The 16,679-nt window shown below is 47.1% G+C and overlaps 1 protein-coding gene and 1 long non-coding RNA gene across 2 annotated transcripts in view; both read left to right on the top strand.

Moving 5' to 3' along the window:
* Window positions 1-924, top strand: part of LOC118002641 — a 1,296-nt gene extending 372 nt beyond the window's left edge. Inside the window, exon 2 of the long non-coding RNA XR_004677078.1 lies at window positions 41-924. This is a non-coding gene — a long non-coding RNA (uncharacterized LOC118002641). The remainder of the gene's footprint in view (window positions 1-40) is intronic.
* TTC9 (tetratricopeptide repeat domain 9) overlaps window positions 1-15,211 on the top strand; it is a 32,161-nt gene extending 16,950 nt beyond the window's left edge. Inside the window, exons 2-3 of the mRNA XM_034993256.1 lie at window positions 10,291-10,473; window positions 12,083-15,211. Coding sequence (XP_034849147.1) covers window positions 10,291-10,473; window positions 12,083-12,162 — 263 coding nt within the window. The 3' untranslated portion in view covers window positions 12,163-15,211. The remainder of the gene's footprint in view (window positions 1-10,290; window positions 10,474-12,082) is intronic.
* Window positions 15,212-16,679: the final 1,468 nt, after the last annotated feature.

Here is a 16,679-nt window from a genome sequence, read left to right as displayed (position 1 = left end):
GCTTGTGGTAACGGAACTGCTTTGTAACTTAACTTTGGAGGTAGACGGAGGAATCCGTGTATGTGATAAAATGGTATAGAACCAAACACACACACATAAGTATAAGGAAAGCTGGAAAAATCAATCTGTGGATTGTATCAGTGTTGGTCATATGGTCAGTATATTGCACTATAGTTTTATAAGATGTTACCATTTGGGGGAGACTGGGTAAAGGGTACAGGGGAGCTCCTTATATTATTTCTCGGGATTGTATGTGAATCTACAGTTATCTCAACAAAAATTTCAATTTAAAAATCATGCTGTGGGGGTTAGTTTTACAAACACAAGCCCAGGTAAGGGTTGTTTCAGGAAGAAACCTGAGACATATCATGTCAGCCCTATTAGGATAACCATAGACTCTCGATGGAATTGGAGATGCTGGTGGTTTTAGAACTTTAAAAAAAAAAAAAAAAGCCTTGGTGGAAACCTGGCACTTGGTTTTGTTTGTTTTCCTCTTTGATACAGAGAAACAGGTAGGGTAGAGAGTCCTAGAGAAGCTTCTCATCTGGGAAGCTTCCAGATGAGAAGTATACATGTAAAGTGAGCACAGTTTTGCACTGTCAGGGCCTCACACTTGTGCCTCATGAGAAGCAGAACTCGTGCCTCCAATCTACCCATTGAAGGAGATGAGTTAAAATGCATGATAGGCAGCTGAGCATCCTAGGAGGGCAGTGTGTATAATGTTTAGGAGCACAGTCACAGGTTCCAGATGGCTTAGGTTCAAATCCTGACCCTAACACTTAGTCACTTTGTGACCCTGAGCAAGTGACTGAACTTCCTTAGGCCTCAGTTTCCCCATCTAGAAAATGGGTGAGATACTAAAGCCTACCTCTTAGGTTGTTATCAAGATGAAATGAGTTAATGCTTAGAATAACGCCTGGCCCATTCATGCTTAAAAAAAGTTATCTGCTCGTACTCTTATTACCCTTCTGGAAGGACGGATGAACACTGCCTACAGGACTAATTCTCTTGAGCTCATCATGGAGCATCTCAGCCTTCTGCTGTTTCCCCATTTCCCTGGCCTGGGCTCCTGTTCTCCAGGGAGAAGTCTCTAATCACTAAGAAGAGAAAAACCCAAAACGTCACAAGCTGATCATCTGTGGGAGAACAATTGTTTTCCCACATGTGCAGATTTTTCCAGCTCTAGGACTTGGCCATCTGGGACCTGTTTGGCCTTGTGGGTAATCCTGGAGCTGCTCACAGCTGTCCTGGGTTCTCAAAGTTTAACCAACTGCGTGGTCCTTAAGAAACATATATTCAGAATGCTAGAATATAAAGTACCAGCTCAGGAGGTGAAGGCCCCCTGCAGGCGTCCCCTGGGGACTTCTTAAAAATGGGCTCCACTCTAGTCGTTTGGAATCTGCATCGCAGATTGGGCATGGGGTCTAGGATCTCCACGTTAAACAAATTTCCACGGGTGATTTAATGTGAAACATTTGTCTGTAGGGTTCTCATCAGATGTCAGACTTTTTTCATCCTGCCAGCAAGCCTTGAGGAAAAAGGTAGATAGCAACCATAATTATCTTTATGTTTATGCACTTGAAAGCTGAGACCCAGAGGGGTGAGGTGTTTTAACCCAAGGACACATGCATGAATGCCAATGCCAGGGCCATTGTCTGGCTTGAACCAAGTAGCTCAGAGGCACTGAAACTGGCCAGCAACTTCTCTGCTAAAAATACTTTCCTCTTCCCTCCCAGACTCTGTAAAGCCCTATAGAGTCAGGAACCAGGCCTATTCATTTTCCTGCCACCGCTGGCGTTTAGAGCTCCTAGCTCTCCTGAATTATTAGGACCCCAGAGGAGCTCAGCCACTTTGGATCCATCCCCTCCCCATCCTTAAAGCTGTCAGCCAGATGCCGACTGTGGAACCCATTCATCCGTTTGCAGCGAGGGAGAAGGCACACACAGTACTGCCGTTTGCTGTTTGGGGGTGTAGAGGGGTAGAGGGTAGAACCACCTGTTAACTCAGAGGCTGGCTCGTGTGTAAGTGAGAAGGGCCCCGAGCCCCACTCCATTCTTTCCTTGAGGCCCCCTTTTCTGGCTGCAAAGCTACTTTTGTGATGTTCTCTGCCTCTACCCACCCGGTCCCAATAGAGAAAACACACCTTTGAAAGGAAAACAGGTAAAACCAAGCATCGAACCTAGGTTTGGGAAACACTCGGAGCAAGTGTGAGTTTGTCTACACCCTCAACCATGGAACAAAAATGAGAAATCAAAAGAAGAGAGTTGTTTTCAGAACTCCGAATGCAAGCATTTGTGTACATAGAGGAGAAAACCAGCGCTTCCGCGGAAAGGTAGAATGGGGTGGGTCATTGCAGTCCTGGACATGGAGCCTCAGAAGCAAAATCTCTATCATTTCACTGCCCAGGTTACATTCCCATTGCTCTGCCACAGCAAGACCCTCTAAATCACCCTCCACAGTGTCTCTGACCTATTCTTGAAAATTTGCTTTAAATCAAGCTTTAGCTCTGTGTATGTGTCATATACCGTGTGGAGGACGCAAAATGGAAATTTTCTCTGGTGAATGTACATGTTGCTGGGGAAACCATATTTGACAAATGGTTTCCTAAAGAGCTAGCATTTGTGAGAACCTGTGTCTGTGCCCAGCACTGTGTGAAACATATAACATACTTTAATTATCTCATTTTATCATCACAAGAGTTCCCACAAAATAGGTATTACTATCTTCATTTAATACACAAGAAGAGTAAGGCCGAGGGAGATTAAGTGATACGCCCAAGGGCCTGGTCTAGTAGGTGGCAGAGCTTGGACTGCAGCCCAGGACTGTATCTCCAGATCCAGCGATTGATGTTCAGCCAGGACATCCCAGAGCTGGCACAATATTATACGCCTGTCCAGTTGGCTATGACCTGTCCCAGTTGTTAAATATTCCCAGTGTCACCTCTGTCCAGATCCAAACTCCATCCACTTTACTACTATGCCATTGCCCCTTAAAATAAATCTGAAAACCAAAGAATTTTGTTCCCTTTGGGGAAATTTTGCCCCAGTAATGTGATAGCCACTTCCCGAGTCCACCTCTCAAAGGAATGACCAGCAAGGTGTGTGGGTTTCCTAAGGTTGCCGTAATAAAGCACTGCAAACTGTGCCTTAAAATGCTAGCAGTCTGTTGTCACGGTTCTGGAGGCTAGGAGTCCAAGGTATGGGGAGGGTTGGTTCCTTCTGCAAGCAATGTCGGGGGAAGAGGGGGTGAGTCTGTTCCATGCCTCTCTCCTAGCTTCTGGTGGCCTGGGGTTCCTTGGCTTGTAGATAGCCACCTTTGACCTGTGTCTTTTCACATCATCTTTCCTATGTGTGTGTCTGTCTCTGTGTCCCAATTTCTCCTTTTTATAAAGACACCAGCTGTATTGAATTTAGGGCCCATCTAGTGACCTCATGTTGACTTCATGACCTCTGCAAAGACCCTTTCTCCAAATAGGATCAAATTCTAAGATACTGAGGATGAGAACGTCAACATCTCTTTTGGGGAGGACACAGTTCAACCCATAAAGTGAGGCAACCTCCTTGTCCTCACTCCTGGTCCCAGTCTAGTCTTTCCTTCCCTCCCATCCCGCCCATGCTTCCCTTCTGGGCAGCTGGTAAGGGCCAACTATAGCCAATCAGTTGTAAGAAGAAAACCAACGGCTGCATGAACTTGTTCTTCCCCCTTTATCCAGCTTCCTTTCATCTCATGCCAGCGAGTGGCACTTTGCCCAGGCAGTCACTATGCCTTGCGTGTAGCAGGAAAAACAAAAACAGGACAGGCATCAGAGCCAGTAGAACCTGACATGTTTTAGCCTGAGGTCTCAGTGTGGTTGCTTTGGGGAACATCCAACATAGGATTTCCACTGTCCCGAGCGCATGACTGTGCAGTGGGGTTCTTTCAGTTGCTGATTCTCTAACTTTTTCCTACCACAGAGCCCTTTGCGGAGCTAAGAAAGGCTGCCAGCTCATTTTATAAAACCATACATACCCTAACCACCCAAGGTTGACCATGGAAGAGGAATCTCCATGTGCAAGGATGATTGGACATTGACAGCCCACTTCTTGTCCCCCAAATTTACCACCACTTCTGTCACCACTGTTGGCTTGGGGAAGGCTTTTCTCTTCTAATACTTCTTCCCCGCCATGACTAGAAGCTTTTCTGAATCCTCCATGGCTTAGCTGTAGCATTTATTTAAACACATCAGAAGACCCTGAGACCAGAAGGTTAATAACATTTCTCTCAAAAGGGCTTCCTTTTTCTTCCCATCTTCTCATGTCCACTGTGGACATGTCTCCCCCCTTCATACCCCTTCTGCCACCGAATGACTGCATCTTTGAATCCAAAGATACACCCAGAGTCGAGGCCACAGATGGGAACAAGCTCCCTCTCCATCCATCATGAGGAGGCTTTTCCAGCCTCCTCTGCTGAAACTGACTGACAGAGGCAGAGCTTACTCCCTTAAGGGAAGATCTTGCCCCAGAGCCTGGCCTTGGGAAGACCGCATAACCCAATCTCTATGCAAAAAAAAAAAAAAAAAAAAGGCTCCATGTAGATGGAAAGTTGTCTTACAGAAGCCCTTTTGATCACTGCCCTACAAGTTCTGAGTGTCATCCCCAACAGAAAATGCCTCACTAATAAGTAGTAGGGAGAACAGAGTTCCTTTTGAAGAGGAACCAGTGAAACAGTGTCGTCCTTCTATTAAGTGGACAACATTTGTATTCACAGGCTGTTAGACTGAAATGGAGAGTAGAGGTTATTCAGCCAAGTGAGGGTCCCTCCTTTTACAGAGAGGAAACTGAGGCCCAGTAAGGGAAAGTGATTTTCATACTGTTGGCTAGTGGCAAAGGTGGGACTAGAATCTAGCTCTCTGATTCCCAGCCTAGTACTCTTTAAAATATTGATCCATTCCATATAGCAGAGCACATAGACTGTCATATTATAAACCTTAATTCAAATACAGACCAGGTTACAACAACGTGGAAGAATTTCTGAATCATCAGTGAATCCAAAATGGCAGTCTAAGCCCTCCTGGATGAAGGGCTCTAAGCACATGAATATAACAGCAGAGGGAAAATATTTCAGAGGTTCCCTAATGCTAGTCAGTTCTGTCTCCTAGATGCCTCTTAAACTGATCCTTCTCCCCTGTCTTTCTGCCTCCACTTGAATCAACCTAGTCAAACCATTTCATCATCCCAGCGTGACTAAGAATAAAGTCCCAGATCCTCAACAGGGACCAGAAGGGTCTAGGTGTCCGGGTTTCCTCTTGCTTTTCCAGCTTCCCTCCTTTTAACCCTACCCTTCAGGCTCTCTGCTCCAGCCAGGCATAGTTCCTCAAAACTCCTCAAATAAGTCAATCTCCCCCTTCCACCTCTCTCGATCTCTTTCTCTGTTGCTTCTGCCTAGAAGGCGTTTTCTCCTTTCCACCTAGATCACTGGTTCTCAAACAGGGAGGATTTTACCTCCTCCCCCCTGCCCCCCAGGATATTTTGCAATATCTGGAGACGTATTTTTGGTTGTCACAACCGGCATCTAGTGGGTAGAAGTCAGGGATGTTGCTAAACATCATACAATGCACGGGGCATCCCTCTTTGACAAAAAGTTATCCAGCCTAAAATGTTTATAGTGCTAAGGTTGAGAAACACTCAGTCTTCAGAGCCCCGCTTAAATACCACTTCTTCCATGAAGCCCTCCCATGATACTTTATATTGGTTGAGGGCCCCTCCCCCTCAGTGTGCTCCCTCTCTTCCCTTCTTCTCAGTCTTGGCATTTGGGAGTACTCAAGATAATGGAACGTCTACCTTCCCCACCAGCCCATTAGTTCCAGGATGGAATGGAGTGTTTGGTTCACCACTGATCTTGTGCCCTGAACAGTGCCCAGTGAAGTTAGGCATTGCTTTTTGCCTTGTTGACCCTGGAACACAGAGAAAGGTAGTTTACACAGGCGATGTGGCTTTTTACCGGGGGTTACATGGGTTTTGGAAGGCTTCAAACACAGACCCACAGAGACCCATGGTCAAGAGCACAGTCTGGAGATCCTGGCAGAAGTGGGTGGATATCATAATTCTACCACCTCCTAGTTGAGTGACTTTGAGGAGGTGACTTAATTTCTCTGGAATAGGTTTCATCGTCTAAAAAAGAAGCATCTAAATAGAACCTGTTTCACAGTTACCGTGAAGATGAAAAGACACAGTGTATGTAAGGCACCGAGCACCACCTCTGACCCAGGGCAAGGGATTAACCATGGAGAGGAAGCAAGGGCACTGGGATGATGCGATCGCAGCCCACAGGCCCTGGGTAGTGGGCATAGGGATGCGGAAGGAACATCTTGAGACTGCTGGTCAACCTCTCCTTCTGAACTTTCCCCATTCTAAGGATGTGCCTACAAACATCCCATCTTGCCTCTCCCTTGGGCTTGTTATGTGAACCCCAAATAGCTCCCCACCCAAACTACAGGGCTGCCTAAAAAATCACCTATAGGTAGGGCTGCGGGTAGCTTTCTGGACTATCTCTTACCCCCTCCACCCCAGACCCCCCTTAAGAGCTCTGTCTGGCACCCCAGGTTTCGTGCCTGGGTTCCACCCTGGCCCAGCCTTTAGGACGGCAGCCCATTTGGACCCAAGCTGACTCTAGATTTCTCTGTCTTCCTGGGCTCCACCTGTGGTGCCAGCAGGGGCCCCCACACCCTGTAACCTGCCTGGCCTCACCACCCATGGGGTCTGACACCTGGTCCACGGCCAAGTATCACGGTTCCCATTGGATCTGGAGCCGCCGGGGAATTCGAAACATTTTCAATGAAGGATGCCCAGAATTTGATGGCTATCCTTCCTTCTCCCCTGGGGGGAGGAGGATCTGTTTCCATTTCCAGGCCTTCTTGCTTCCTTTCCTCACCACCCCACTCTCATTTTAGGCATTCAAAAGCTGTTTTTAAAAGAGACAAGGGCCCATTTCCTACACTGCTCAGGTCAGCCAACAGAAGTGTCTGTCTGAAGATGGACAGGAAGTGGCTTGCCCTGCCTGGGCAGAGAGGACACCAGATGAGGCATGTGGGAGCCCAGACGGGAAATCCTTTAGCTCTGGGAGCAGGTGTTGGAGCCAAGCCCCACACAGGTAACCAGTGAGGTCCATGCATAGGAACCTCTTGACAGAAAGCCCTCCCTGTCCGCAGAAATGTGTGAGCACCAGGGCAGGCTCCAACAGCTTGGGGGGTGGGGAGGGGTCCCCACAGCTGAGGGAGGAGAGGAGAAGGTGGCATCAGCTCAGCTGGATGGACACCCGGCTGCCAGCACATGGTTTTCTGTGACCACAGCCACCCACGCCCAAGGGGGTAGCAGCCCCTCACTTCGGTCTCCCTGTTTGGCTTTCTGCCCTGGGGCCTGTGAAACCTGATGGGTCAGTTTCTAGATCTGGGCTGATTCTCTTCCACTTCCTGGTTCTCACACCTTCAACTTCAGAGACCGTGTGGTTCACCTCCCCCTCAGCCGGCCAAGAAGGATGTGGGTGGGTAGTCCTCCCCCCAACAAAATGTCCAATGAAAGATCTGATCTCCTAATCAGCAATTCTTATCCCTGGGGAGTTATTTAAAGGATCAAAACAGCTGAAGTTAGACCTCTGAAGATTTAAATCAGTGACTCGCCTCTATCCCGGAGACAGAGCGGTTCCTCCCATGCGGGAGGAATCTGAGCACAAGGAGCAGCCATCAGCCTCCTCCCCCACCACCCAGTCTGGTCTTGACGGGAAGAGCACTTTTGCCTCCTACATCTCTCTCTCTCTCTCTCTCTTTTTTTTTAAAGATTTTATTTATTTGAGAGAGAGAGAGGGAGCATGAGCAGGGGGATGGGGAGAGGGAGAAGCAGGCTTCCCGCTGAGCAGGGAGCCCGATGCGGGGCTCCATCCCAGGACCCCGGGATCATGACCTGAGCTGAAGGCAGATGCTTAATGACTGAGCCACCCAGGTACCATTGCCTCCTACGTCTCTTTTTATTCACTTGGAAGAAGCAGAGAGGTGCCTTTCCCTGCCCCTCCCCCTCCCCCTTTCTGGTAATCCCTCCAACGTGTATAACACAATCTTCACTCAGTGCCTACTAAACATTTGCGTGATCGCATGGAGGGGGAGACAGCCCAGCAGGGTGGGGAGTTGGGTGAGGCGGGGGGCCACTGGGCACACAAGGAAAGGGGGCATCACTCTCCAGGGTCTCGCAAGCTTCCTGGCCCTGGCTCTGGCCCTGCAGCGGAGGCTGGTGAGAGGAATCTTCAAGGAGTGATGGTTCACTCAGAGACGGCTGATAGAAAATAGGAAGGGGCCCCACCACAGACACCTGCCAGCCCCAGCTTCCTCTTGCCTGGGACACGGGGCCTCACGGGTCCTGAGCTGGGCACTGGCCCATCAGAAGACCCCTATTCCCAGGAAATGCAAAGACAAACTTGCATGAATGAGAACTTGAAGAAAATCAGAGGCAGTTGTCACTGCAGGGGTGTAAGGTTGAAAAGAATGATAATAATATTAAATGACACTTGGGGTAACTTACTCTGTGCCAAGCCCTGTGTTAAATACTTTATGGCCATTATCTTATGAAATCCCCTCAACAACTCGTTAAAGAACTTGGGCACTGGAGCCAGGCAGCTTTGATTTAAATCCCAGCCTTGGAAGGCCTGGATGGCTCAGTTGGTTAGGCGTATGCCTTCGACTCAGGTCATGACCGATCCCCATATAGGGCTCCCTGCTTAGCAGGGAGCCTGTTTCTCCTTCTGCCTGTCCCCCCTGCTTGTGCGCGCTCTCTCCCTCTGACAAATAAATAATCTTTTAAAAATAAATAAATAAATAAATCCCAGCCTTGCCTCTGTCATGTTGTGTGCCCTTGGTAAATGAGCTAATCTTTCTGGGCCTCAGTTTCCTCATCTGTAAAATGGGAATAACAGTAGGACCTACATCATGGTATTCTGAGGATTATGTCAGGGAATACAAGTAAAGCAATGCCACGAGCATCCCGCACCAGGTGAGCACTTGACAAGAATTAGCCACAGTTAGCTTTGTTAGCGCCCCTTGTAGCTTATTCCTAGGGCTGCCACAACACGAGTCTCATAAACTGGTGGCTTGAACAACAGAAATTTATTGTCTCATAGTTCTGCAAAGTAGGAGTCCAAGATGGAGGTGTTGGCAGATTTGGTTCCTTCAGAGGGCTGTGAGGGAGAATCTGTTCCATGCTTCTGTTTTACCTTGTGGGGGCCTCAGGCGTTCCTTGGCTTATAGATGGCCATCTTTTTCCTCTGTTTCTTCACATCGTCTCACCTCTGTGTGCTTCTGTCTCTGTGTCCAAACTTCCTGTTTGTGTTTGTCCGTTTGGGCTGCTATACCAAGAGATGGCTCAGACAACACAATTAATTTCTCACAGTTCTGAAGGCTGGGAAGTCCACGGTCAAGGTAGTAGATTCAGTGTCTGGTGAGAGTCTGCTTCCTGGTTCATAGACAGCTGTCTTCTTGCCATGTCCTCATGGCAGAAGGGGAAGGGAGCTTGCTAAGGTCTCTCTTGTAAGAGCACTAATCCCAATCATGAGGGTTCAGCCCTCATGACCTAGTCACCTCCCAAAGACCCCACCTCCAAATACCATCACACTGGGGATTGGTTTTCAACACATGAATTTTTTGGAAAACAAACATTCAGCCTATAGTGGCATTTTTTTTAATTAAAAAAATTTTTTTTAAATTTATTCATTTGAGAAAGGGAGAGCAAGCAAGCAAGAGCAATGGGGAGGGGTGGAGGGAGAGGGAGAAGCAGACTCCCCGCTGAGCACAGAGCACAATGACACAAGCCCTACCCCAGGAGCCTGAGATCATGACCTGAGCCAAAGGCAGAGGCTTAACTGACGGAGCCACCCAGGCGTCCCTATCGTGTGTGTTTTTATAAAGACACCAGGCATATTGTATTAGGACCCATTCCAACGACCTTACTTTACCTTGATTACCTTTTTTGTAAAGATCCTATTTCCAAATAAGGTCACATTCTGATGTACTAGGAGTTAGGACTCCAACATATCTTTTTAGAGGGGACACAATTCAAGGCCAAGTAACTTACTCAAGGTCACACAGCTTGTTGGTGATGAAAGTGGGTCCTAGAACCCTAGATTATTTGATGACAAATCCCATGGCAATACACCCCAGCATAAAACCCCAACACAATTCCACCTTTTCTGGGCAGGGAGAAAGAACCAAAGAGAGACATTCAGAGTCTGCTGTGTTAGAGCCTTTTCCCTTCTCTCTCCCTTCCTCCATAGCCTGCCTGCTCCAGGCTGAACTGGTGAACTACGAGCGAGTCAAGGAGTATTGCCTCAAAGTCCTGAAGAAGGAAGGAGAGAACTTCAAGGCCCTTTACCGGTCTGGTGTGGCCTTCTACCACCTTGGAGACTATGACAAAGCCCTCTACTACCTGAAAGAAGCAAGGACCCGACAGCCAACAGGTAAGTTGGCAATTGCTGTTTTCTTACCGTCAGTCCCCTCTGGCAGCTCCGGAGGCCTCCCCGTCGTGACGCACAGCTGTCCTGGCTGGCGGGGCCAGGTGTGGGGCAGGACCTGAAATGAGGAGCATGAACAGTCCATGCTTTTGCCTGGGGTCTGCATTCCAGGGAGCTGGGGCACCTCTTTTCAAATAGAATATGGAATTCTTTGGGGTTTTTTCCAATCCAGAAGCCAGCTCTCGCCGCTTACTCAATAAATACATATTGAATTCTGAGTTATGTGCCACGGTTTGTGCTGGGTGCCAGGGATGGAGATAAGAAGATGGAATCCCTACTTGTGAGGACCTCACACTCCAGTTGGCGAGACAGAATATGAATGGATACTCTTGGTGCTGAACTCAGCATCTTCCAGGAAGCATGCTCTGACTTCTCTGGTCAGCTCCCATTTCTTAGAGCCTGCATTACCTAGACTGTTCGCTCAAACTCATATCCACCAGCTCAGCCACTCATTCATTCCACAGACATTTACTGAGTAGGTCAGGAGCTATTCTAGATGCTGGGTAGATAGCAGTGAATAAAAGGAAGCTGCTACCTTCCAAGAGTTTATGTTATAACGGAGGAGGAGGGACAGTAAACAAATGGACAGATAGATAATGTAATATTTAGTCATGCTAAGTGCCAGGAAGAAAATAAAGCAGAGTAAAAGAATCAGGAGTAAAGGGGGTGCTGTTTTACATCAGGTGGTCAGGAAGAGCCTGTAACATTTAAACAACGAATTTGACTTGGTGTTACCATGGTTGTTCACATGGCTGGTTTTTTAAAAAATGCAGTTCTCCATCCAAGAAGGATTTAAGAACTTCAGGATCAGTTTACAAATATCCAAATGCATACTTTTTTCTATATTCTTAAAGAATGTCCATATCCCTTATCTTTATTTTTATGTGTCACCGGTTCTTTTTCTGTATATAAATTGTGTTCTATACTCTAGGCAACTTGAGGACTAAGAACTGAACCCATTTGACAGAATTTTCTTGAACACCTCCTATATGCCAGCACTGCTAGATGCTACCCCTGGCATTTCTGAGTGTTAGCATTCATATGACATCCCAGGCAGGCTGCTCACTAATTTAATGCCTTAGAATGGGGGGGAAATGCCCCCGTTTCTGGGGAGGTGGGTACCTGACCTTATGTAAAGGACAAAAGTAAGACAATGAAGCAAAGTCATTTTAAACTCTTTAGTTTAAAAAATTTACCTTCAATGAATATTTATTGCTCACTGGATGAAGCACGTTCAGACTTCTCTATTTCGGTCCTCACAGCAGTTGTATGAAGAAGGTACTATGCTCCCCAGGGGAGGCAGGCTGCCAAGTCGGATGCACCACTTAACCACGGGGCTCTCAGGGCATCTTCGTCTCTCCAGGGGCTCGGTTCTCCCCTTTGTCACAGCGAGGATGAGGACCCGTACTTGGCATGATTGTACTGATGTGAAATAGATGATGAGGGTAACAAGCGTGGCACAAAGTAGGATTCTGTGTAGACCCGACAGTTCCCCGCGCCCCCCCACCCCGCCCCGCCGCCAGGTGCTCCCTAAGGTGTGTTTCCCTCCTCACAGACACCAACGTGATTCGGTACATCCAGCTGACGGAGATGAAGCTCAGCAGATGCTCCCAGAGAGAGAAGGAAGCCATGTAACAGCTGCTGCCACCCCAGAGCCAGGACTCCCAGGCAGCCCCCCGTGAAGCGCCCCTCCTGGGTTTTGTTCCCTTCTCCCCACCTCCTCCGGCTGCCCCTCAACAACCTGTCTGCTCCCAGTGTGAAAAGAAGGAGACATGCAGGTTTGGAACCTGGCGGGTTGCCTGCCATGGAGACACCCCTTCTCTAGCAGGCCAGCTACTGAGAGGGACCTGACTTCCTCGGGGACAGCCGGAGAGGACTCTTACAGGGTCGAGAGTGCTGTGGCAGCTTTGACTTTGGCCCGTGCTTCTGACGGAGGCAGAGCCTGCTGGGTGTACCAGCCCAACGGCAGCAAGCACGGAGCCCATGGGCTGGACCCCTCCACACTTTGCCGACAGACCCGAGCATCTCAAGGCAACCGTGACAACTCCAGGGAGGAGAGAAATACCAGACGCCTCGGGTGAAGCCAGCAGACCATGAATTTGTACACTGGATTCCTCGCCCCCAGTCACCTCAGCCCCTGCCTCCCTCCCTCCGCTTGTGGTCTGGGCCTGGCTTTCTTCTCTCCCCCTCGGGGATCTGAGACTGCCAGGATGCACGTGCCATGGAAGCCCACTCTCCGTGCCCTCTGGTGACCACACATACCATTCTCCCATACTCCCACCCAGCAGGCAGCTGCGACAGCAGGGCGGCAGGGTGAGGTGGGCCAAGGCTGAGCACTGAGCGCCGAGGTGATGGAGGGGAGGGGCGATGACATCCTAGGGGAAGGAGCATTGTATAGCCTGTGGGATCGAACTGTGGACTAAGTAAGTGTAAATAAAAATAAATTAACAGGCAGCAGTTCCTGTCATTTCTGTTGGAAGCAGCCCATTCCCTCCCTCAACTCTGAGTCAGAGCTACGTACGGCTTCCCCCAAAGCAAGGGGCCATTTGTCTGGTGGTAAACAATGTTGGCTGCCGCCTTTGTGCAGTAGAGTGGGCTGGTGCTATGGAGCCTGCCCAGGGACTTGGCTTTGTGGGAATGTGTACAGCCTCCTTTTGATGAAATTATCTGGACTCAATATCTAGCACATAGAATGTGTTCAACAAATATTTGTTGAATGAATAAATTATGACTGCAGACTGGCTCTCCTGCCTTAAATTAATTTTAGCCCAGCCTAGTCTCCTGATATCTATGCTCTACGCTCTGCCATGTTGCTCTAGTCAAATAAGAAACATTTACTGAGGGCTTATTGTTTGCCTATCATTGTGCAATACACCGTGCGACAGAGGATGTAGACCCAGTCTTTAAGGAGATGGAAGAGTTAAGAAATACTCATATGAGATTATCACCAATGACACCTTTAATTTATATGATGCTTTAAATTTTTCAAAGCACTTTCGTGTATTTTTTGTGTGATTAGTGAGACAATACTGTACAAATTAAAATATATACAGATGCAATAATGTTAATAGTGAGCATTTATGAAATGCACTATCCTCAGACCGTTACATGTATAATCTCATTTCTTTCTTGCAATGACCCTATGAGATACTCTTCACATTAGGTGGATGAGGAAACTTAAAATCCAGAAACATTAACTATCCCAAGGTTATATGGCCTTAAGTGACATAGCTAGGATCTGAACCAGGTCTGTCTGACTCCAGAGCTCTAGCTCCTAACTAACCTATTATTCGTTGCTGCTCTACATAGTATATTGAGTGGTTACCACCATTAGGGAGCAGGACGGTGCGTATCCAGTTGAAAAGCCTTGACTATGGCCGTGATGGTACCTGGGCTGCCTCTGTATTTAGTCCAAGGTTAAAAAAGGTCCCTAACACCAGACTCCCTAGTGATCGGGGCAGTGATAGGCCAGAAAAGACAGCCGAGACCTAGCAGTTATTTCTGTGTATTATTCATTCTACTTTCTGATGTCAGCACATATCCAAACCCACCTAGCCTTCCCCCAGCATTGGGGAAGGTTCACAATTATAGGTAGAGATTGAAAGGAAACACAAAGTTAATTATGGGTTCTTTGTGTAATCAGAGGCTCCACCACTGCAGGATCCAATCACTGCTGAGGGGCCCAGAAGCCAGCAGTCCAGGTTATATTCACATAGCTCCCGAAAGGCTTCCAACGGGGCCTTCAAGAAGGTGCTAGAAATACCCAGGGGCCCGCAGTTGCTTGCCTATAGCTCACTTCCAGAGAAGAGAAAAAGGAAAATGCTGTTATAGCTGCCACATTCTCCCCCAACCCCTACCAGATCCTTCCCTCTGCCCTCTGCTTCCAGAATGGCTTCACATGTCCCTGACTCAGAACCGTCCTGCATCATACACAGCATAAGCAGATGTGCAAAACTCCCCCGTTCCCAAGCCTCCAGCCCAGAAAGCTTGCGAGTTGGCAAATTGCTTGTCGGGATCTGAAGGATGAGGATGAGGTTAGAGGTGGACTGCAGAACCAGCTCAAACCACCAGGGTCTTCCTTTGGTCTTCATGCCACCAGGAAGGACTCAGACCAACTATACCCAAAACAGAGCAGGAGAGAGGTCTTGCCTCAACAAGTAAGTTGGGGCAGAGCTGTACAGATGGGGATAAGATTGTCGCCATCCTTCTAAAGAGAAAGGTGGAAAACCAGAACTAGGAGAGGACAACCTTGGGCACAGGCCATCTGCCTGTCTGGTGGTTCGCATACACTTGCTTACTGGAATCCATTCACTGTGACCCAAAGTTAAGTGATCCCAAAGTAAAAAATTGCCTGGGGGTGTTGTTCGATGTTTGGGGTGGAGGGATTGAGCTTGCTGTGCATTTGTCCAACAGAGACTTCAGAAAGCTGTTAAGCAAAATCAGGTCTATTCACCTTAGCAGACCTTCAGCTTCCTGTGCCCCATCCCTCCCCAAAACAGGGACTGTGATTTAATGACACGCTTTGTTTGCAGATGTCACTGCTGAACTAGACCTGGAGCACTAATCCTGGATCTGACCTGCTTTGTCATCTCCTGCTTGGACTTTTGTAATAGACTCTTTGTGGAAAAAAATTATACTTTTCTTGTTATTGTTATGAAAGCCTCACATGTGTATTGTAGAAATTTTAGCAGGGGAAAAAAAGACAAACTCCACCCCACCATCCTACCACCCTAGACAAACATTGCTATCCTTTTGGACTTATCTTTCAGTTCTTTTTGGTATAAATGTACACATGCACATGATGGTTTTTTTTTTAAACAAAAACTGGATTACACTGTGTATATTCTTTAGTAACTTACTTTTCAAAATGTGTATTTATATTTTAGAATATGTAATACACACACAGATACAAAATTCAAAAAGGACACAAAGTTCTATAGTAAGAAGTAAATCTCCTTCCCACCCTATCTGTCAGCATCTAGTTTCCCTCTGATTACTTGTACTGTATATCCTTCTAGAAACATTTATGCATTTTCAAATATATGTGTATATATTCTTTTGTCACAAATGGTAGCATATCAGACACACTTTTTTGCACCTTGTGCTACTGCCCTTACTATATTATGAACGAAACATTTTTTGTGTCTCTCAAACTTTTTCAACAGCATCCTCATTATGCGGATGGACTCTCACTTGGTAGCCCATCTCCTTATAGTGATTATTTCATTTTTTCCCATTCTCTATTGTAAATAATGTTGCAGCAGACATTCTTGTAGCTAAATTTTGCACACATTTATGGCTATTTCCTTGGGATAAAATCCAAGAAGGAAATTGCTCAGCCATCCTTTAAGAATTTTGATATATGTTGCCAACTGCCCTCAGAAAGTTTGTACGAAACTTCACACTCTCCTATTTGCAGGCTTGAGAGTGCCCTGTTCCCTGCAACCTCACTAAGAGTGGGTATGGTCCTTTACCAAATCTTTACCAGTCCAGTAGGAAAATAATAGTATGTCAATGTTATTTGAACTCACACTTCTTTGATTATTAGTGAATAACATCTTCAAATGCCCATTGACCATTTGTACTTGTTCCTTTGTGATTTTTCTATTTATTTGATATTGGTATGTTTATCTTTATTCTCAATATGTAATTTTATTAAGAATATTATTTTTGTCAAGAAACATTGCAAATATGCTTTCCAAGTGCTTTGCTTTCAAATTTTGTTTATGGTGCTTTTTGACACATATAAATTCTTAATTCTGCAATTAATTTGGATCTCTGTTGCCAGCTCCTTGTACCTATGGTTCACCCTCTTGTTGCTGTCAGAGCTCCCCTTCTAAAACACAATCTGATTCTGTCACTCCACAGCTTAAACATCTTCAGTGGCTCCTCACCCCTTTTAGGATAAAGGCCAAACTCAGCATAACACACAAGGTCCTCCATGTAATTTCTCCCACGGACTCTTCCAGGCTCCCCTCCTGGTCCTCTTCCAAAGGTACCCTACATCTCACCGTTGCACAGCTCCTTGTGATTCCCCAAACCCATTTCTCTGGGTCTCTGAGCCTTTCCATGTGGTTCCCTCTGCCTAGTTGGCCATGCCTCACCCCTCCAACCCCCTCTTTTCCTTGTTAACTCCTATAGGACTCAACCGA

Source organism: Mirounga leonina, unplaced genomic scaffold, assembly GCF_011800145.1.
Source record: "Mirounga leonina isolate KUSES-001 unplaced genomic scaffold, KU_Mleo_1.0 Mir_82, whole genome shotgun sequence".
NCBI lineage: Eukaryota > Metazoa > Chordata > Mammalia > Carnivora > Phocidae > Mirounga > Mirounga leonina.
The sequence above is the reverse complement of the archived record's forward strand: the minus strand, read 5'-3'. Positions and strand labels throughout refer to the sequence as shown.